General features: G+C 35.6%; 1 protein-coding gene across 2 annotated transcripts in view; it reads right to left on the bottom strand.

Moving 5' to 3' along the window:
* LOC138738835 (histone-binding protein RBBP7) overlaps positions 1-22248 on the bottom strand; it is a 49266-nt gene that overhangs the window by 4428 nt on the left and 22590 nt on the right. For both annotated transcript variants that reach the window (XM_069889901.1, XM_069889900.1), the window contains exons 9-10: positions 18352-18428; positions 5108-5165 (exon numbers count right to left, since the gene is read on the bottom strand). In XM_069889901.1, the coding sequence (XP_069746002.1) occupies positions 5108-5165; positions 18352-18428 (135 nt within the window). The remainder of the gene's footprint in view (positions 1-5107; positions 5166-18351; positions 18429-22248) is intronic.

The following is a 22248-nucleotide window of genomic DNA, read 5'->3' as shown; positions in this document are numbered from 1 at the left end:
TTTTACCTCAGAACCACAACGACATTACTCAATTCACCTTCAAATTATAAGTGGAGATTCATCCAATTTGGAATCCTTTACTCTTGTTCATAGGGCAGCACAGTTAGTGGAGTAGATAGTACAATACTGTTAAAGCATCAGTGATGGGTTCAAATCCAGCACTATCTGTAAGGAGTTTATGTATTCTCCCCAGGTACTCGGATTTCCTCCCATTCTTCAAAATGTACGCGGTTTGTAGGTAAATTGGGCAGTACAGGCTACAAGTAGGTTGGAAAACAATGTTTCAGATAATGACGAGATTATGCTCAGTTATAAGAACAGACTTGATTTTTACTGAATAGAATCATTTATGTTTTGTTTATTTGAACACAACGGCCAATCAAAATCAGGACATGTCATTTAGAAGAGATTTAAATAAATATGTAAAAGGTACAGTGTCAAATTCTACATCTTCAGTTATGGATCCACTAGTCATTAAAGAACTACAGTACTAAAAGAAAATCATGGATTTGTTAAAGATAAATCAATCTAATTTACATGAGGTCTTCCCACCCCACTCTACCATTCCCCCCCCCCCCAAATTGTTGCAATTTATTGGGATTGTGTTTAGACGGCTCACAAAACAGAGAGGACTCCTACCACTCCGCATGCATCTTCCATCGGGAGAAAAAGAATTAGAAATATCAGAGTGAGAACCACCAGGCTGAGGAACCGCTTCTTTCTACGAGTTAAGAAAATAGTTCCAGGGGGGGCGTGGCAAGATGGCGTCTCCCCCAGGCAGTTATATAAATACCCGTTTAAAGAATATTTCTTTTCTGTTAAAAGTCTTTGTTTTGTTTATCAATTGTTTTTAGTTTAAAATGGCAACAAAGATTAAGGAAAATAGAGTTCAAATACAGAACAAAACTACACTCTCCGACTTTGGAAGAAACTCGGCCTACTTGCCCAGACAGAACCACGGAGTCAAGGCTGGAATTTTCTTAAGAACGGAGCTCATTAATTGGATTGTCGGATAAGCTGGCCTTGGACACCCCTCTGAAAGATGTTTAAAATGGCAACAAAGATTAAGGAAAATAGAGTTCAAATACAGAACAAAACTACACTCTCCGACTTTGGAAGAAACTCAGCCTACTTGCCCAGACAGAACCACGGAGTCAAGGCTGGAATTTTCTTAAGAACGGAGCTCATTAATTGGACTGTCGGATAAGCTGGCCTTGGACACCCCTCTGAAAGATGGTGATGAATATTGATTTGAAATGTTTTAAGATAAATTGCAGTAATTGGCATTGGTTGCCCGTGAGTTTTAAAAATCCAGATAATATTAAAGTTTATTAGTGATTTTTTTTGGATGGAATATCGGAAGGATGAATTTATTATCTATAAATACAGAACAAAATTACATTCTTTGACTTTGGAAGAAATTTGACCTATTTGCCCAGACAGAGCCGGAGTTGGTGCTGGAATTTTCTCAAGAACAGAACTTATTAAAGTTGATTTCGGACTCCTTTTTGAAAGATGGCGACGAATGTTGATTTGAAATATTTTCTGAAGATAAACATATATATGGAACTCCTTGACCTGCATTAAGGTTTATCAGTGATTTTTTTTGGATGGAATATTGGAAGAGTGAATTTATTATCTGTGAGTATGCATACATTGCAAACAGATTTTAATAGTTTTGAAAAGGTTTTTTTTAAACTAAACAACAAGATCAGTTTAATATTGAGAAAATTGGAAAAAACGGAAACTTTATTATTAAATTTGGAAATTCAGTAGAAAGAAACTATGAACAAAATTGATGATTTATAAAATTAAAGTCGAAGGAGCAATGTCCAAGAAGAGTTAAAAATTTTGAATAAGTTTTTCTTGAAAATAAACAATAATTTCAACTTAACATTGAGAAGATTGACAAAGTGGAAAATTTGGTATTAAATTGGGAAACACAGAAGAAAGAACTTATGAATAACATTGATGCTTTAGAAGATCAAGACCGAAGGAATTATGTTCAAGAAAATTTTAAAAGATTTGAAAAAAAACTTTTTTTGAAAGTAAGTTACAAATTCAACTTGAGACTGAGAAGAATGGAAGATTCGGTGTTGAACTGGGATGTTCAGAGGTGTTTTAATTCAGTGGATGAAATTCAGGAAGACTTGAAAAAAAAATTTAAAAAAATACTTTTATTGATTGTATACAATGTTTAACTCAGTGTTGGGAGGGTGGAAAGGGTGCAAAATTTAATATCAAGTTTGGATTTTCAAAAAAAAGAGTTTATGAATAAGATTGGTTAAATTGATGGACCAGGGTTTTATGGATATACGAAATGATGATTTTTCTGTTTCTACGTGTATTTTGTCTGCCTGGGGGGGGGGGGGGGGGGGAGGGAGTGGTACGTCTGCTCCCGAAAGTCATATGCCACTTGTGGTTTATACCACACCCATTTGGGTTTTTGGGAATTAACCACCACAAGGTGGTTTCCTAAGGGGTTAGGGGAGGTGGGGGGGGGGGGGGGGTGAAAATTTGAAAATTATTTAGTATCTATTATGTAATATTATACTAAGTCAATTTGAAATGAATGTATGGAGATACTATAAATAAATTTCGAAAAAAAAAGAAAATAGTTCCAGACAATCTCTAGATACTGGTGCACAGTAGCTTTCTGCAAAGTTTAATATCAAGATCACGGTTGTTTCTGACATGTTAATGACTTGGAACACAAATGTTGACATTTGTGATTAAGACTAAACTTTAAAAAAAAACACTGCAAAGAACACACATGCTGGTTGATGCAAACACATGATATGAAGTTCAATGCAGAAGGTTGAGATGCTCCATTTTGGACCAAACAAATTTGATTTAAAATAGTGCTACATTAAAGGTAGTTTTCTCCAGCAACAAATCAAGAGTTTACAAGTGGGCTTAAAGTAAATGAAAGTTTCCAAGCTCAAAAATCAATAACCAGTGAACACAAATTTGAAAAGATCTTGAAGACAAAAAAATTCATAAGCAAAAGTATTTAAAATTTGGAATTTATCTTTTTCTTTATATAGGATATAGGCATCATCACGAACTCAAAATTTGATGTCCCTAAATACATGCAAGAAGCCAGTCAATAATCCAAACTACAGTAGTTGTAGAGTAGAACAACCCCCTCCCTCCTCTTCTGACGTTAAGAGTTCCAAAGTTTTCTGATGAAAAGGTCAGAGCTGGTTCCAGAGGCTGAGTTACCTATTGCTCCTGCATCTAATTTGCGTGTTTGTAGGTAATCGTATAGGAAGTTGTTTTCCCTCCACGGATGCCATTTTAAATTTAGACATACAGCACAGTTACAGGCCCTTCTGGCCCACATGCTTGTGCCATCTAATAAGCCTCAAATTCCAAAACATTTTTTGAAGGGTGGGAGGAAACCATAGCGAATCCAGGCAGGGACAGGAAGTGCCTACAAACTCCTAACAGTGCTGGATTTGAACCTGGGTCACTGGAACTGCAATAGTGGTACACAAACCATGCCAGCCTGAGTATCTGTTTTTTGTTTCCTCCTCACAAGAGCCTAGCATTTGCTACATCAGACTATGTTCAGATATTGTCTAGGTCTTAATGGATGTGGACATGAAACCCTGCATTATCTGAGGAAGGGAATCAAATGGAATATTGCAGTCTTCAAACATCCACACTTCAACAGCATAATGAAAGAAAGGTTAATAAAAGGAGTGGATTGGGTTTTGCACATTGTTCCTGTACTGATGTCCCAGTCCTGACACGAAAGGCCTCTAACATGGAGGTGACACATTAATGCTGAAATTTACACCAACTACAGCTTTATTGGATCCTTGTCACACTATCCTGATGCCAGGGGTAAGCACTCCCCTTGGACCTCAGAACTTCAGCCCCATTGTCCATATTTAGACAAGGATTGAATGACATCTGGAGCTAAGTGGTCCTTGCAGAAAAGCAAAAAAAGCAATTGGTGGTCAATTGTTAATGCTGCCATCTGTCACTTTGCCAAAATTGAGAGTAGAACAATTGGATAATTCACTGGATTTGATTCATCATGCCTCTTGTGCACAGGATCATTTTTGGCCATTTTAACAGTTAGATGGCCTTGTTGTTCTAGCAGAAAAACACTTGATTAGAGATGTGGATAAATCTGGAGCACTTTCCAAAACCAAAACTACAACTACTGTTTATTGAAACCAAAAATGTTTGCTCTCTCCAGGGCATCCTGCCTTTTTTCTAATGTTAGTGATAATATGGTACCCATGGGAATTTGGTGATGAGGAATGGCTGATTTTCAGATCATTGAACTGAACTCCAACTGCCACCATACACCTTTAATTTGTTTTTTTTTTAAAGTTTTATAAAGCAGTAAAAAAATTTCCCAGGGGACTTGGTGTTTAAAGGGAGCATGAAAGAAATGAGCCCAAGTGAATTTAAAGGGAATGAAGAAAACTAGGGGCAAGTTTAAAAGGAACATGAGCCAGGTTTCCGACTATTGGGAACGTGGAAAAATAGATTTTTTGGAGTTTTAGCAACTCAAAGAGGACTGAACTGACTCAAGGCAGACTACTTTCAAGGTAAGCAGCTCAAGAAAAGGATGAGATGCTTCATCCATTCAGTACTAGTGGGTGAAAACTTTTTGAGAACACATCCACATAGTCTTTTGCACTGTGCTGAATCTCACAATCATTGAAAGTTTATCATTTTTACTAGATCAGACTGTGAAGCTATGATTTGATCTGTTAGTTAAGGTTGCGTGAAATAAAAATATTAAAAATGGATAATCTACCTAAAGCATCCATTTTTTTGCATGCCAGCAAAAAAAATGTTCATCAGGTTGATGGCTTATTTTCTAGCATGATGTGGTGACACAACTGCAGGCTAATTCTTCCAGTGGTATCTCAAAAATCCAGCCAGTAACTAAGAGGATGGATGGTATCAAAGTCCACAGAAAAGCAGTATGGCAAAATGAACAGACAAGTTGCAAATAAAATTAACATGTAGTATGTTAAGCAAAACACTTTAGGCAAAAAAAACCATCAGGTAAGGCAACATAAATTATACAATTCTTCAGTGAACATTTCTGATTAACTCATCTTGTACACCGACCTACCAGTAGTTCGGGAGGTCCGTCTTCTGCATCTTCTGCTGATTGCTCTTCGCCAATTTTGCTGCAAGATCAAAATCCAAGTGATCATTTTTATGCAAGTCTGAGAATAATATTAACAAATACATACAAAGTTTAAGGAAGATACTAATCTATGAGCAGAAATGAAGCAGATACATTAAAAAAAAAACAAATCAAAAACTCCTTCATTTTTTAAATGGAGGATTTAAGACCTACAGAAACATATAGGATTATGAAGGGTATGGATAGGATGGATGTAGGAAGGTTTTTTGAGCTGGCCGGGAAACTAAAACGAGAGCACACAGTCTCAAGATTCGGGGGAGTAGATTTAGAGATGAGGAAAAATAGTTTTTCCCAGAGAGTAGTGAATGTTTGGAATTCTCTAACCAGGGAAGTGGTTGAGGCTGCCTCATAAGACATATTTAAAATTTGGTTAGATAAATTTTTACATGATAGAGGAGTTAGGTCATAAATTAGATCAGCCATGATCATATTGAATGGTGGAGCAGGCTCGATGGGCCATTTTTGGCCTACTCCTGTTCCTACTTCCCATGTTCCTATGAAAATTAATTTTTAACAATCCAATAAGGGAACAAAAAGTATTCAAAATAGCAGAAATCTGGTACATTTTTGGTCAAATTAAATACACAAGGGAATAAATTAATAAAATGAGATAGATATGCAGGTAGAGTATCTGCACATACCAAATAGGTTGAACTGCCCATTTCTATGCTGGCAGCTATGTGAGAGAATAAAAATTAGACACAACCAAACTGCATCCCAGAATGACATATTTAATGTCAAAAAGAACCTTTGCAAAATTGATGTCTAAAAGACATGTATAAAAGTTCATGTATCATTTATGTTAAAGTTTTTAATTTTAATGCCCATTCTTTTTGTAAAATATTTTTCCTCTCTTTAGCAAAATGCAGATGACAACACCCCAATATTTAACTTGTCATAATATTCCATTTTTGAAATTTATCTACAACCACTTCCTTTTGTCCACATTATTCCTTTCACTGAGATTGATGCTGAAGTAATACGGTACAACTCTGTTTATCCAAAAATCAGATTCTCCAAGATCCTCATTTATCCAAAATTTTTCAGAGCCGAAATGACCTCAGAGGTTGAAAAAAATTCACCAGATATGAAATTAGAATGAAGATTGTCCTCGTTTCAGGCAACTCCCTCCCCTCTCTCGTTTAATTTCTTTTTTACCTCCCGTATTGACTTTTCTCTCCAACTCTCTATCTCAAACTGTCCCAGCTGCAAGCAATCAGAAGAATCCCTTGTCCTGACATTAACACGGAGAATGGCCTCCCCGGCAGGAGCAAGATTAGTAATGTTCCGTCCCCAGCACACTGGAGCTCTCCAACACCAAATCTGAATCCTCCCTCCGGCCGACTACTGCACACTGGACTCTCCAGTGTGCATGCGGTAGACCTAGCAGGGGAGGATTCGGAGTCGGGACTTGGGTGTTGGGGTCGGGAGCTCCAGTGACCGAAAAGCCAGGAGACTGCAGATTCACCAGTGAGTGTTTCACCAACCGGGAAAGCCTCCCCAGGGATCAGCGACAGTGGTGCATAAGTGTCAGGGATCGGCTGTGGCTGGCCTTTTTTTGGTGAGAATTAAGCATTATTGTAATGCTTCAAAAGCCTTCCCTTGTTTGTTTTTGTTTAAACACTTTTACAAGCGAGTTACTATGGCTACTAGGCTGTTTTTTAAAAAGTGACCAAAGCTAGGTGGAGTATTTCAATTTCAAGGATATCAGTAAGATTTTGAGAGTGCAGAGATTTACTAGGATGTTGCTGGGTCTTCAGGAGTTGAGTTACAGGGTAAGGTTTCTTGGAGTGAAGAAGAATTAGAGGAAATTTGATAGAGGTTTACAAGATTATGAGAGATATAGACAGAATGGATGCAAATTAGGCTTTTTCCACTTAGATTGGAGGAGATAAATACAAGAGGTCATGGTTTTAAGATGAAGGGGGAAAGGTTTAGGGGAAATATTAGGGGGATGTTCTTCACTCGGGAGTGTGGAATGAGCTGCCATCTGATGTGGTGAATGTGGGCACGATGGGGTGTTTAAGAATAAATTGGATAGGTACATGGATGGAAGAGGCCTGGAGGGTTATGGAATGGGAGGAGGTCAGTAGGACTGGGGGATGATGACCAGCACTGACTAGAGAGGCTGAATGGCCTGTTTTCTGTACCATAGCATTCAATCACGATTAAGCACAATCAATTATCCACACCCCTTAACACTGAACAAACTCAAAAGAAATACCTCCAATTCCACAAATTCTTGTGTTGGCAGTTTTTTTTAGAAAATATCAAAGTGTTGAATGCCATCTGCAAGTCTACTGAATAACCATCAACACTCATATCTATCACAATTGTCACTTACACAAAATTCAACTTTTCACAAATTTTCGATTGAATTATATTTGTTCAAATACTGACTTGCTATCTTTGTTTAGAGATTCTGGTAACTTCCCCATGTGATATTAGCCTAATAAACAGTTTCTTCCTCGTTTTTAAAATATGCCACATCAGAAATTTTACAATCTAATGATAAACATTCCCCAGTCATAAACAATTTCCTCAGCTGCCCTTTTCCGAAAGCTTCCCAGATGTTTTTCTCAATGCTATCTAGAAACAATTTCCAACAATATTCCAGACTTATTCACACTACCCAATGTTTCTACCATCTGTTCACCTTTCCTCAGTCCTCCCTTTTCTTATAGTAGCTGTATTGATACATACATATTAATTCTTCCCCCTACTTAATGTTATCAAACCAGGTAAATTTGCTGCTGAAAGCCCCTAATTGGAAAAGTAGTGGTGCAGAGGGGGCAGGGCTTCAGATTTCTCGATTGTTGGGATCATTTCTGGGGAAAGTCAGACCTCTATTAAAGGATAGGCTGTACCTCAACTGGAAGGGGACAAATATCCTGGCAGGAGGGTTTGCTAGACCTGTTAGGGAGACTTTAAAACTCATTTGGCAGGAGGAGTGAGAATCAGATCATGAATGCAGACTAAGGTAAGACAAAAACAGGATGCTCCGAGTCCTATGTTGAGAAAAGACAGGAAGGGGACAAACCAGTCAGAAAGGTTGAAATGTGTCCATTTCAACGTTAGGAGTATAAGGAATAAAGGGATGAACTTAGAGCTGGGATCAGTACATGGAACTATGTTTTAGCCATTAATGAAACTTAGATAAAACTGGACAATAGACAAGCAAAAAGAATAAAGTAGCCAAATTTATGGTTAAATAAATGCAGGAAATGAAACTTATGGATATATGGAGGAGGCAGCACCCACGAGAGAAGGAATACTCATATTATTTGAGTAGGCATAAAACATATTCAAGGATTGACCTGTTCCTGTTGTCAGTCCATATTCAAGGGAGTGTTAGGAAAACTGAATATAAAGCTAGATTGCTATCTGATCATTCACCCCTGTTATTAACCATAGAACTGGAGGACATCCCACCAAGAACATAGAGATGGAGGTTAAACTCCATGCTACTTAAAAGGCAGGAATTTAGAGAGTTTATCGAACGCCAAATTAAAAAGTACATTGAAATAAATACGGAATCAGTGAAAGACAAATTTATATTCTGAGATGCGATGAAAGCCTTCATTAGAGGGGAGATAATAAGTTATGTAACTAAAATGAAAAAGTACTACAATCGGGAAATAGAACAGTTGGAAAGGGAGATAGTAAGTACGGAAAAGGAACTAGCAAAAAGGGATGATATAACAAAAAGAGAATTGGTGGACAAAAAATTAAATATGAAACATTACAAACGTATAAGGTGGAGAAGAACAATGAAAATAAAGCAAAAGCATTACTAACTAGGAGAAAAAAAACAAAATATTAGCCTGGCAACTTAAAACAGAACAAGCTAAAAGAATTGTATTGGCATCAAGGAAAAAGGACAAACAAATTACATATAATCCAATGGAGATTAATGAGAATTTTACAAACAATTACACCAAACTGAGAATGAGGGGAAAGATGATAAAATAGAAGAGTTTTTAGCTAATATTGAACTGCCGAAATTGCAAGAAGAGGAACAAAACAAACTAATAAAACCATTTGAAACAGAGGAAGTACAGGATATATTAAAAAAGCTACCGAACTATAAAATGCCTGGAGAGGATGGATTCCCAATAGAATTCTATAAAACATTTTAAAGAGTTATTAATTCCTCCTCTCCTGGAAGTAATGAACCAGATAGAAGAAACACAAAACTTGCCAGATTCATGTAAAACAGCAATAATTACAGTAATACCAAAGACGGGGAAGGATCCACTAACACCAGCATCATATAGACCAATATCTCTACTTAATTCAGATTATAAGATGACAACAAAATTATTAGCAAACAGACTGGCCGACTGTGTACCAAAAATAGTAAAACAAAATCAAACTGGATTTATTAAGAAAAGACGAACAGCGGATAATGTCTGTAAATTTATTAATTTAATTCATGCAGTTCAAGGAAATAAGACCCCAACAGTGGCTGTTGCTCGAGATGCAGAAAAAGCCTTTGACAGGGTAAAATGAAATTATTTATTTGAAGTATTACAGAGGTTCAATCTACCAGAAAAATATATTAATTGGATTAAAGCATTATAAAATGGACCATTGGCAAAGGAAACAGTAAATGGATATGTATCGAACCAATTTAAATTAAGTAGGTCAACTAGACAGGGATGTCCATTATCTCCCTCACTGTTCGCTTTAGCAACAGAACCATTGGCAGAACTGATAAGAACAGAAAATAATAAAGGAGAAGGAGTATAAAATCAGTTTATTTGCAGATGACATCATAGTATACTTAACAGAACCAGAAATATCAATAAAAGAACTACATAAGAAATTGGAGTATGGAAAAATATCGGGGTACAAGATCAACACAAATAAAAGTGAAGTGATGCAAATGAGTAACGCGGATTATACAGAATTTAAAAAAGAATCACCATTTAAATGGCAAACACAAGCAATCTGATACCTAGGTATTAGGTTAGATAATAATTTAAGCCACTTGTACAAATTAAATGATCAGCCACTAATAAAGAAATTGCAGGAAGACTTCGAACATTGGAAAGAATTACCGCTAACATTGATGGGGAGGGCAAATTTCATTAAAATTAATGACTTCCCAAGGATACAATATTTATTTCAATCGTTACCTTAAAAGATAAATTCTTTAATGAACAAAAGAGAATAAAAAGGAAATTTTTTTTGGAAATGGGGGGGAAAACCGAGGATAGTGTTAGATAAATTAACAGAGAGGTACAACCAAGGTGGTTTGCAGTTACCAAACTTTTTAAATTATTATAGAGCAGCATAATTAAGGTATTTATCAGATTTTTACCAGACAAGGGAAAAACCAGATTGGTCTAAGATAGAGCTAGATAAAATAGGGGAGAAGGTACCGGAACCTATACTTTATAAGTGGGATGAAAAGCTGGTGCAATATAAAAGCTCACCAGTACTGCATCATTTACTCAATATATGGAAGAAGATTCACTTAGAAAGGAAAAAAAACAAATTACCAAATAGCAAAATTATTATTGACACAAAATCAGCTAATCCCTTTTACAATAGATAACCTTTCCTTTAGAGAATGGGAGAGAAAAGGAATCTAAAGAATAGAAAATTGTTTTTTGGGAAATAATTTATTAACATTTGAACAGTTGAAGTACAAATATGGAATAACTCATGGTACAATGTTTGCATGTCATCAACTGAAAATTTACTGAAAGGATAAATTGGGAAACAGACAGATTACCAGAAGGAAGCAGCTTTGAATATGTGATTACAGACACAATGATATTTTAAAGATTTATAACAAACATGTATATCAAACTGCAAGATAAGGAAAATGATGAAATAAGTATAAACCCAAACAAAAGTGGGAAAAGGATTTAAACAAAGATAAAAAATGAAACATGGGAAAAGTTATGTTCTGGAACTCTGAAGAATACAAGAAACACAAGGTTACGCATGATAAGTATAATTGGTTACATAAGTTATATATCACTCCTCAAAAGTTTTTTTTTAAAAATGGGATCCAACATTATCAGATAGATGTATTCGCTGTAAGAAGGAAATGGGAACAACAGTGCTTGCAATTTGGGCATGTGAGAAAGTGAAAACATTTGGGAAGATCTAAATCAGATATTAAATAAAAATCAGGAAAAAAAAAAACAAAAAAATCCAGAGATCTTTCTTCTAAGTAATACAGGTAGTAAGGAATTAGGCCTCAAACTGGATGAAGTGCAAAAAAGATTTATTATGATAGCCTTAGGTGGAGCAAAAAAATGTATAATATCAACTTGGTAATCGGAAGAGAGTCTGAGAATACAGCAATGGTACATGGAAATGAATAAATGTATTCCATTGGAAAAAATAACAATTTAAAAAAGTCATTATTTGAACAAATTTGGGAACCGTACACGGAACATAACAGAGAGGGCTTGCCTCAGATCTCCACCCCCTAAAATGATAAAAAGACAAAACGGCTTGATCCAGTGTGTAAAAGTAGATGACACATTTTTCTTGTTTATTTTTCATTGTGTGATGACATTGTTTAATGGTTTTATTGTATATGTTGAACGTTTATTGGTTTTGGAAGGGAGGGTGGGAAGGGGGGAGGGAAGATAGGGGAAAAAAAGAGGAGAAAATGTCACTGTGTATTTTTAAGAGGGAAATGTTTGTATGTATATTGGTTGATATGGTTCAGTGTGGAAAAAAAAAATTTTTTTTAAATGTAGTTGCTCAGGTTGATAGGATAGTTAAAAAGCCTATGGGATTCTGGACTTTATTAATAGGGGGATTGTGTAGAAGAGTAGAGAAGTCATGTTGCAACTTTATAAGTCTCTGGTGAGACCACATTTTGAGTAGTGTGTCCAGTTCTGGTCACCTCATTACAGGAAGGATGTAGAGGCAATGGAAAGAGTGCAGAGGAGTTTACCAGGATATTGCCTAGATTGGAGGGCATGTCTTGTGTGGCAAGGTTGGCAAAGCTGGGACTTTTCTCTTGGGAGCATAGAAGGATGAAGGTACTTGATAGAGGTCTACAAAGTTATGACAGGCATAGATAGGTTGGTCAGCCAATACCTGTTTCCTCTGAAGGGACTAACAACCTCTAGAGGACATATGGATTAAGATTAAGGGAAGGAAGTATAGGGGAGACATCAGTGGTGTTTTTTTTTATTTTTTTATTTTTCACACTATAAACCACATTGATCAAGATACATACATTTTCCTTTTCAAATATATAGTGTCGTTTTCTCCCCCCCTCCCTCTTCCCATCCCACCCTCCCTACCTCCCCTCCGATTCATTTAAAGTTCAGAATCTAAGGTACATTAAACCCGTCAAACAATGTTGTCACTCAATAAAAATAAACAAGAAATTCCACTGAGTCAGTTCTTTTCATTCACTTCTCCTTCTGTCATTTTAAGTGGTAGATGTCCCCAGTAGGTTTTCTCTATTGTGTTTCATGTATGGCTCCCATATTTGTTCAAATATTGTAATATTATGTCTTAAATTATATGTTAATTTTTCTAATGGAATACATTTATTCATTTCTATATACCATTGTTGTATTCTCAAGTTGTCTTCTAATTTCCATGCTGACATAATACATTTTTTTGCTACAGCTAGGGCTATCCTAACAAATCTTTTTTGTGCACCATCCAAATCAAGTCCAAATTCTTTGTTTTTTTATGTTATTTAGGAGGAAGATCTCTGGGTTTTTTTGGTATATTGCTTTTTGTGATTTTATTTAATATCTGGTTTAGATCTTCCCAAAATGTTTTCACTTTCTCACATGTCCAGATTGCATGAATTGTTGTTCCCATTTCCTTTTTACAGCGAAAACATCTGTCAGATACTGTTGAGTCCCATTTATTTAACTTTTGAGGTGTAATATATAGCCTGTGTATCCAGTTATATTGTATCATACGTAACCTCGTATTTATTGTATTTCTCATAGTTCCTGAGCATAACTTCTCCCATGTTTCCTTCTTTATCTTTATGTTTAGATCTTGTTCCCATTTTTGTTTAGTTTTACCATTTGTTTCCTCATTCTCCTTTTCTTGCAGTTTAATATACATGTTTGTTATAAATTTTTTGATTATCATGGTGTCTGTAATCACATTCAAAATTACTTCCCTCTGGTAACCTCAGACTGCTTCCCAATTTGTCCTTCAAGTAGGATTTCAGTTGGTAGTATGACAACACTGTATCGTGAGTTATATTATATTTATCCTTCATTTGTTCAAAGGATAATAATTTATTTCCTGAAAAGCAATTTTCTATTCTTTTGATCCCTTTTTTCTCCCATTCTCTAAAGGAAAGGTTATCTATTGTAAAAGGGATTAGCTGATTTTGCGTCAGTATTAGTTTTGATAGTTGGTAATTTGTTTTATTCCTTTCTACATGAATCTTCTTCCAAATATTGAGCAGATGATGTAATACTGGAGAATTCCTACGTTGTACCAATTTTTCATCCCATTTATATATGTTCAGGTATCTTCTCCCCTATTTTATCTAGTCCAATCTGGCTTTTCCCTTGTTTGATAAAATCTGATAGGTATCTTAATTGTGCGGCTCTATAATAATTTTTAAAGTTTGGCAGTTGTAAGCCTCCTTGTTTATAACATTCTGTTAATTTATCTAGTGCTATCCTCAGTTTCCCCACTTTCCATAAAAATGTCCTTATTATTTTCTTTAACTCCTTGAAGAATTTCTCTGTCAAGTGTATTGGCAATGCCTGAAATAGGTATTGTATCCTTGGGAAAATGTTCATTTTAATACAGTTTATCCTTCCTATTAGTGTTAGTGGTTATTCTTTCCAATGCTCTAAGTCATCCTATAATTTTTTCATTAGTGGATAATAATTGAGTTTATATAGATGGCCAAGGTTTTTATTTATTTGTATACCTAGGTATCGTATTGCTTGCATTTGCTATCTGAATGTTGATTCTTTCTTAAATTTTGAGAAATCTGCATTATTCATTGGCATTGCTTCACTTTTATTTGCGTTAATCTTGTATCCCGACACTTCTCCATATTCCTTCAATTTCTTACGTAATTCTTGTATTGATATTTCTGGTTCTGTTAAGTATACTATAACGTCATCTGCAAATAAACTGATTTTATATTCCTTGTCTTTTATTTTTATCCCTTTTATTTTATTTTCTGTTCTTATCAATTCTGCTAGTGGATCTATGGCTAACGCGAACAATAAGGGCGATAGTGGGCATCCCTGCCTTGTTGATCTGCTTAAGTTAAATTGCTTTGATATATATCCATTTACTGTCACTTTCGCCAATGCACCCTTATATAATGCTTTAATCCAATTAATATATTTCTCTGGTAAACTGAATTTTTGTAGTTCTTTGAATAAATAATTCCATTCTACTCTGTCAAAGGCCTTCTCTGCGTCTAAAGCAACCGCTACTGTTGGAGCTTTATTTCCTTCTACTGCATGAATTAAGTTAATAAATTTACAAATATTGTCTGTTGTTCGTCTTTTTTTAATATATCCAGTTTGGTCTAGATTTACTATTTTTGGTACATAGTCGGCTAATCTGTTTGCTAATAGTTTAGCTATTATCTTATAATCTGTGTTAAGTAAAGATATTGGTCTATATGACGCTGGTGTGAGTGGATCTTTCCCTGTCTTTGGTATTACTGTAATTATTGCTGTTTTGCATGAATCTGGTAAGCTTTGTGTTTTATCAATCTGGTTGATTACTTCCAGGAGGGGAGGAATTAATAAATCTTTAAATGTTTTATAGAATTCTATTGGGAATCCATCCTCTCCTGGTGTTTTATTATTTGGTAGTTTTTTTATTATCTCTTGTATTTCTACAATTTCAAATGGTTCTGTTAATTTATTTTGTTCCTCTATTTGTAATTTTGGTAGTTCAATTTTAGTTAAAAATTCATCTATTTTATCTTCTTTCCCTTCATTTTCAGTTTGGTATAATTGTTCGTAGAATTCTCTGAAGTTTTCATTAATCTCAGTTGGATTATATGTGATTTGTTTGACTTTATTCATTGATGCCAATACCATTCTCTTAGTTTGTTCTGTCTTAAGCTGCCATGCTAGAATTTTGTGTTTTTTCTCCTAGTTCATAATATTTCTGTTTTGTCTTCATTATGTTCTTCTCCCCCTTATATGTTTGTAGTGTTTCATATTTTATATTTTTATCTGCCAATTCTCTTCTTTTAGTGTGTCTTCCTTCATTGCTAAATCTTTTTCTATATTTGCTATTTCCCTTTCCAACTGCTCAGTTTCCTGATTGTAGTCCTTCTTCATCTTGGTTACATAACTTATTATTTGCCCTCTGATGAACGCTTTCATTGCGTCCCATAGAATAAACTTATCTTTCACTGATTCCGTATTTATTTCAAAGTACATTTTAATTTGTCTTTCAATTAATTCTCTAAAATCCTGCCTTTTAAGTAGCATGGAGTTTAATCTCCATCTATACATTCTTGGAGGGATGTCCTCTAACTTTATTGTCAATATCAGGGGTGAGTGGTCCGATAATATTCTAGCTTTATATTCTGTTTTTCTTACTCTGTCTTGCATGCGAGCTGGTAACAGGAATAGGTCTATTCTTGGGTATGTTTTAGGTCTACCTGAATAATATGAATATTCCTTTTCCTTTGGGTGTTGTTTCCTCCATATATCCAAAAGTTGCATTTCTTGCATCGATTTAATTATAAATTTCGTTACTTTGTTCTTTCTGTTAATTTTTTTCCCAGTTTTATCCATATTTGAATCCAAATTAAGGTTGAAATCCCCTCCTATTAGTATGTTCCCTTGCGTGTCTGCTATCTTCAAAAAAATATCTTGCATAAATTTTTGATCTTCTTCGTTAGGTGAATATATATTGAGTAAATTCCAAAACTCCAAATATATCTGACATTTTATCATTACTTATCTCCCTGCTGGATCTATTATTTCCTCTATTTTAATTGGTACATTTTTACTGATTAATATAGCTACTCCTCTAGTTTTTGAATTATATGACGCTGCTGTTACATGTCCTATCCAATCTCTCTTTAATTTCTTGTGCTCCATTTCAGTTAAATGTGTTTCTTACACGAATGCTATATCAATTTTTTTCTTTTTTCAGTAAATTTAGCTGTTTCTTCCTTTTGATTTGGTTATGTATTCCGTTAATATTTAAAGTCATAGTTCAACATAGCCATTTCATACTTTGTTTATCTTTCCTTTCCGTTTCCTCATCATCACCTTTCCTTCTTATCCATTTCTGTTTTCTTGTTTTGAACACTTTATAAGACAACATTTCTAAAACATAAAACATTTCCCTTATTCTCCTATCTAAAATTTCTTTAACCCCACTATCCCCTCCCCTTCCTGAGTTGCCCTTTATCCCTTGTCGGGCAACCACATCTCCCTCTCCATTTGGATTTGCGAATTCACTCGCAAGCATCAACTGATTTCGCAGTGACCGTAACTCCTCCCCACCCAGCCCCCCCAGAAAAGATTTTAATTTTCATATATAACAAAGGTCACTCTCTTAATTCCCTCCTTACTTCCTCTCTTCCCTTTCTTTCCCTTATTAATTCTTATCTATACTCTATATATTTTCCTTTAAATACGGATACACTCATGTACACACATACATATAGTTCGTGGTCATTTTTGCTCTCGTTACATGTCTTCATCTCTGTCTGTTTTGTAGTTGTTCTGCAAATTTTCGTGCTTCCTCCGGATCCGAGAATAGTCTGTTTTGCTGCCCTGGAATAACTATTTTAAGTACCGCTGGGTACTTTAGCATAAATTTATATCCTTTTTTCTATAGGATCACTTTTGCTGTATTAAACTCCTTTCTCTTCTTCAGGAGTTCAAAACTTATGTCTGGATAGAAAAAATATTTTTGACCTTTGTATTCCAGTGGCTTTTTGTCTTCTCTTATTTTCTTCATTGCTTTCTCCAATATATTTTCTCTTGTTGTATATCTTAGGAATTTTACTAAAATGGATCTTGGTTTTTGTTGTGGCTGTGGTTTAGGGGTTAATGTTCTATGTGCCCTTTCTATTTCCATTTCTTCCTGTAATTCTGGTCTTCCTAGGACCCTGGGGATCCAATCTTTTATAAATTCTCTCATATTCTTGCCTTCTTCATCTTCCTTAAGGCCCACTATCTTTATATTATTTCTTCTATTATAATTTTCCATTATATCTATCTTCTGAGGTAACAGCTCTTGTGTCTTTTTAACTTTTTTATTAGATTCTTCTAATTTCTTTTTTAAGTCCTCTACTTCCATTTCTACGGCTGTTTCTCGTTCTTCCACCTTGTCCACTCTTTTTCCTATATCTGACATGACAATCTCTAATCTATTCATTTTTTCTTCTGTACTTTTAATTCTTTTTATTTCACTAAATTCTTGTGATTGCCATTCTTTTACTGATTCCATATATTCTTTAAAAAAAATATATCCATTGTCTTGCCTTTCCCTTCTTCTTCCATTTCTCTATGTTCTTCTTCTTCTTCCTCTGGGTTGGTCATCTGTTGTTTCCTTGATTTCTTTTTACTCTCTTCTTTCTTGTTCTCGTTGTTTTCTATGTTCTCTTCTTGTTGTTGTGTTGTAGCTGTCATTCTCAGCTGTGGAGATCGACTCCTCAGCTGGTCCCCCCTCCCGTCAGTGTTTTTTTTGTCATGCACGGTTGCGCACTTTTGCTTGGCTCCGCGAGCCATTTTTGTAGTCCCGAGCTCGGGACTTCGACTGACCTGAGGGAGCGGGCTTCTCTCTCCGCGGCGGGCCTCCTCGGACAGGTAAGGCCTTCACCTTCTTCTTCCGATGTCTTTTCTTCTTCGCTTCTTCCCGTTGCTTTCGACTTTTCTTTCTTCGCTGCCATTTTCTTCCCACCTTTACTTTCACTTTATTTTAATTTTTATGTTTGTCCCTTTGTGTTTTCTGTGTTTTTTTTTTAAACTTTTCCAGAGAGGGTTGGAGTTCCCTGACTCGCCACTACTCCATCACGTGACTCCTCCCAGTGGTGTTTTAATGCATACACACAGAGAGAGAATGGTTGAGGCCTGGAATGCCTTGCCAGGAGTGGTGGTAGAGAAGGTTATTGGGTAGGGAGCATTTAGCACAACATGTAGGGCCGAAAGGCCTGAACAGCGCTGTAATGTTTTAACGTTAAATGTTTTTCTCACCTCAAATCCCAAACATTGAGGCGACGATCTGTACCACTGGAAGCAAGGATTGTTTCATTATGTGGAGACCATTGGACCTACAAAATAAAGCAATTTCAGCATCATCTTCATTGGAGAATGAGGAAAGAGGACCTTGTAAAGCAGATGTTCACACAATGTATTTCAATGGCCACTTTGTTATTTTCAGGACAAAATTTTTCCAAAGTTTTAACTGTTGAACTAACAGAACTGGACTAGTGGTTAAAAACTCATATTTCATGCCACCTCCCTTTTCAGCAGGGAATATTAAGATTTTTTTGTGCATTTAAAGTCATTGAAATATGTAACTACAGTCTAGCATAAAAACAACATGCAACTGGGTCAAAAGGAAAAATCATGTTAATAATACTGCTGTTATTTGCAAGAGAAAACAAAAGCAGTTTAGCTATAGCAGAAAACACTTCATAAAAAGAAACTGGCACTGTCAGTCTATGTACTGGTCTCACTGCCCCGCCCTCTCCAGGGTGTAGGGTGTGTTGGTGGGGGGGGTTGCGGCAGTGGGATCAGTGCGGGGACTGACAGCAGCCTGCCACCAACCCTCAACGATAGGTGTCAGTGATGCAAGTGAGCCACACAACAATGATGATCACTTTCTGCATTATCATCCTAATTTTAACTTTGCATACAAGACCCAGAAGATATTTTTGAGTCATTTGTTTGGGGGGGGAGGGGGGGTAATGGGGTCTTATGCTGTAAATTACGGTAGAAACTAATCTGACAATAAGTGAGGAGATCTGCAAATGGACCTTCAAAACTGTAAACAAATACATTACAAATCCCAAAGAACGTTAATGAAAAAGTTAAATACTATTTGAGCAAATTGATGTCATGTGGAAAGATTCTCACATCCACCAAGTTGAAATTAAGTTTCCTATGTACAAATATATTTTAAAAGTAACCAAAGGAAGATTTATTTAGCAATACTATTATTATTTTACAATGAGTAGAAATACATGGTGCAGGTAAAGAATTTTGGTATAATACTAAAAGGTGCAATACATGCAACGCTATGGTCATTCATTGTTCAAAGAGAACTCTGTTCACATTTAATAGGGTTACAAAGCCAAGATCATAAGACCAAAAAAATTATTTCCATAATTTATTGCACTACCAACTCCTTCACATCTAATTAGTAGAATTAAGTTTATTTTTAAATTAAAAAGCCAAGTAGCAACTGAACTTTGTGACTGATGCACACCAAGTTGATACTATAATCTGGTGACCCAGGAGGACTCAAGGTTTTACAAAATGGTCCCCATGCCAAGCTTCAAATTTTAATTTTATTTCTTGGAAAGAATGAAAGTTATCAACTAGTTTCCTATTTCTAATTTCAATGGCCACTTTCTAACTAAACAGTAGAATGATCAAAATCACTAACAAAATAAGGCTCCATTTTCATCATGTTTAAGTTTCTAAATAGTATTACTTTGGGAATGGCCTTCTCCTTTGACACTAGTGCTTCTGTCAGTCTTACCACCATAGCTTTGTGAAAGTACAAAAGCCAGTGCTAGTATGGCTTTACACCAGCAGTAGCATCTACCCTAATTCCACTTGTATTACTTGACAATCTCTTGAATCCAACAAGGTAACAAAGTTTTCCACAAACATCCGAGCTCTCAGATGGGAAATCTGACCATTGAGCTCACACCAAGTCAAACCTGGCAAAAGTTCTTTTCAAAAATCAACAAAGAAATTGCTATCTACAGAGCAATAAATATATCTTTTTCATTTTCAAAAATATTTGTTTTGCATTGGTGTTTTCCACTTTTAAAATCCCATGCAAGGCATACAGAATCATCTTGGAACTAGCTCCATACATTTACCTACTTCAAATTACAGGCAAACATGTTAGAAGGTCACATCCCTCTTTAGCCCGGTCCAACTATTACATGAACACATTCCCACTGACCAGTACAGGTGTTACCCTACTTACGATGGTCTGACTTAGAATTTTTCTAAGTCACAATGGTTTGAATCATGCTTTTGAATTCTGACCCATTCCCATGCTTACAGTAATGAAGTATGCTACTCTCTCGTGATGCCGGGCAATGGCAGCGTGCGAGTGTATCATACAGCAGACTCTCTCGGGATGCTGATTCAACTCTGCAGACAAAACTCAAGCTACTTGCTCAGCATGTGCATTTAGCTGTGTATGTCAATGTTTTTTTTCAATGCGGAATAAAGTTATTCAAAATTTAATTATAAAAATGGTAGGTGCAGTATTCTTTTTCAACCTACAATGATGGAGCACTTGTAAAAAAAAAAAACTTTTCATGCCATTACTCATCAAGGATCTACTTAACTCTACCTTAAAGATATTCAGAAAGTGTTCTCTAATTCTCAATCTTTAACTCTCGAAGTCTTTACACCAACTCAATTAAAACATTTAAAACTTCATTTGTTCAGTCAAGTAAAATCACTTTTCTAGGCTCCAACAAGTACAAATTTCACCTGTTCAACTTTTGTTTATTAGTCTCAGAAATACTGGCAATGCATTAACATTCCATCTTAAACAAGATCAAGTCAAGTGTACCCAGAACTCCACAAGTGGTCTTGCCAATATCCTATGTAGCTGAATTAAACCCTCCCAATTTTGTATTTAATTACTATAAAAATATTAACATTCTGCTAGGTTCATTAATTACCTGCTGCATTCACACCTTGGTCTTTTGTGAATCAAGCATTTTGACAGATTTCTCCATAGCATCTACGATTCCTTTCTGACCAGTTTTGCTGGCAATTTACTTTCACATTTATTTGTTAAGACTTCAACAAATTTAATCATAATTTCACTTAAATAAGACCTTGCAATATACCACCAGACACATCTTTCCACAAAGACTTTCTTATGCTTACTTTGTTAGCCTATAAATCTTCTATTTCTAACAATGTCATTCTCCACAACAGCTTTTATTTTCTGGATCCTTAAATGCCTTTTAACGATCCACTGGATCCCACTGATCCATAGCATACATTCTTTGAATTAATTCGTTTAAAAACAACACCCCTTTAACTTATCCATAATTTTCCTTATTGTGTTTAATTTCTCTAATTTCTTTAATAACAACTATTATTTCCCTCATGACAGATTTATTGCTCTGTAGTTTCATGCTTGCAGCCTCCTCCTCAATTTATGAAAGAGCTAGTTGTTGGGGGTGGCCATGCGAAGGACGTGTTTTGATTGAGCTCTCTGCGAAGAGTATCAATAAGACGGTTAAAACTGTAAAATTAAGAATTTCTCACTAAAAAATAAATACCAAGAAACCAAGGCATCCGAGAACAAAAAATGAAGAAGTTTCTATTCAGCCAAGAACATCGAGCAAAAGCCTGAAAGGGAGCAGCGCAAAAGTGGCCTCAGGACCGGCAGAGGTGGGACTCAGAACTAAATATTATCCTTAAGAAAATGGAAAACCTGAGCAACTGATTTACTGACATTGAAAATGTAGAGACATGACTGAAAGGATGACTGAAATTAAAGAAATTGTTGAAGACTTAATGGAAAGAATGAGCCAAGCAAAAGTAACTTGATAAAAAACACAAGATAAACTAAAACCTTTGGAGAAAGATGCAAAGCAATGGGAATCAGTCAGGTAAAGTTTGCTGGATGAGATCGACCACATGGAGTATTTTAGCAGATGAAATAATGTCCGAATTATTGGACTAAAAGAAATAGAAGGAAGAGATCTGGTGAACTTCCTCAAAGCATGGATCCTACGAGTGTTGGAAGAAGACAAATTCAGAGAAAAGCTGCATATTGAAAAGGGCTCACCAGACCCTCAGACCAAGGAGAGCCAGCGATCAGTAACTAAGACTGGTCCTGGCAAGACTCGAGTTACCGAGAACAGGAGACAATTCTAA

The sequence above is a fragment of the Narcine bancroftii genome, chromosome 7, assembly GCF_036971445.1.
Source record: "Narcine bancroftii isolate sNarBan1 chromosome 7, sNarBan1.hap1, whole genome shotgun sequence".
NCBI lineage: Eukaryota > Metazoa > Chordata > Chondrichthyes > Torpediniformes > Narcinidae > Narcine > Narcine bancroftii.
The sequence above is the reverse complement of the archived record's forward strand: the minus strand, read 5'-3'. Positions and strand labels throughout refer to the sequence as shown.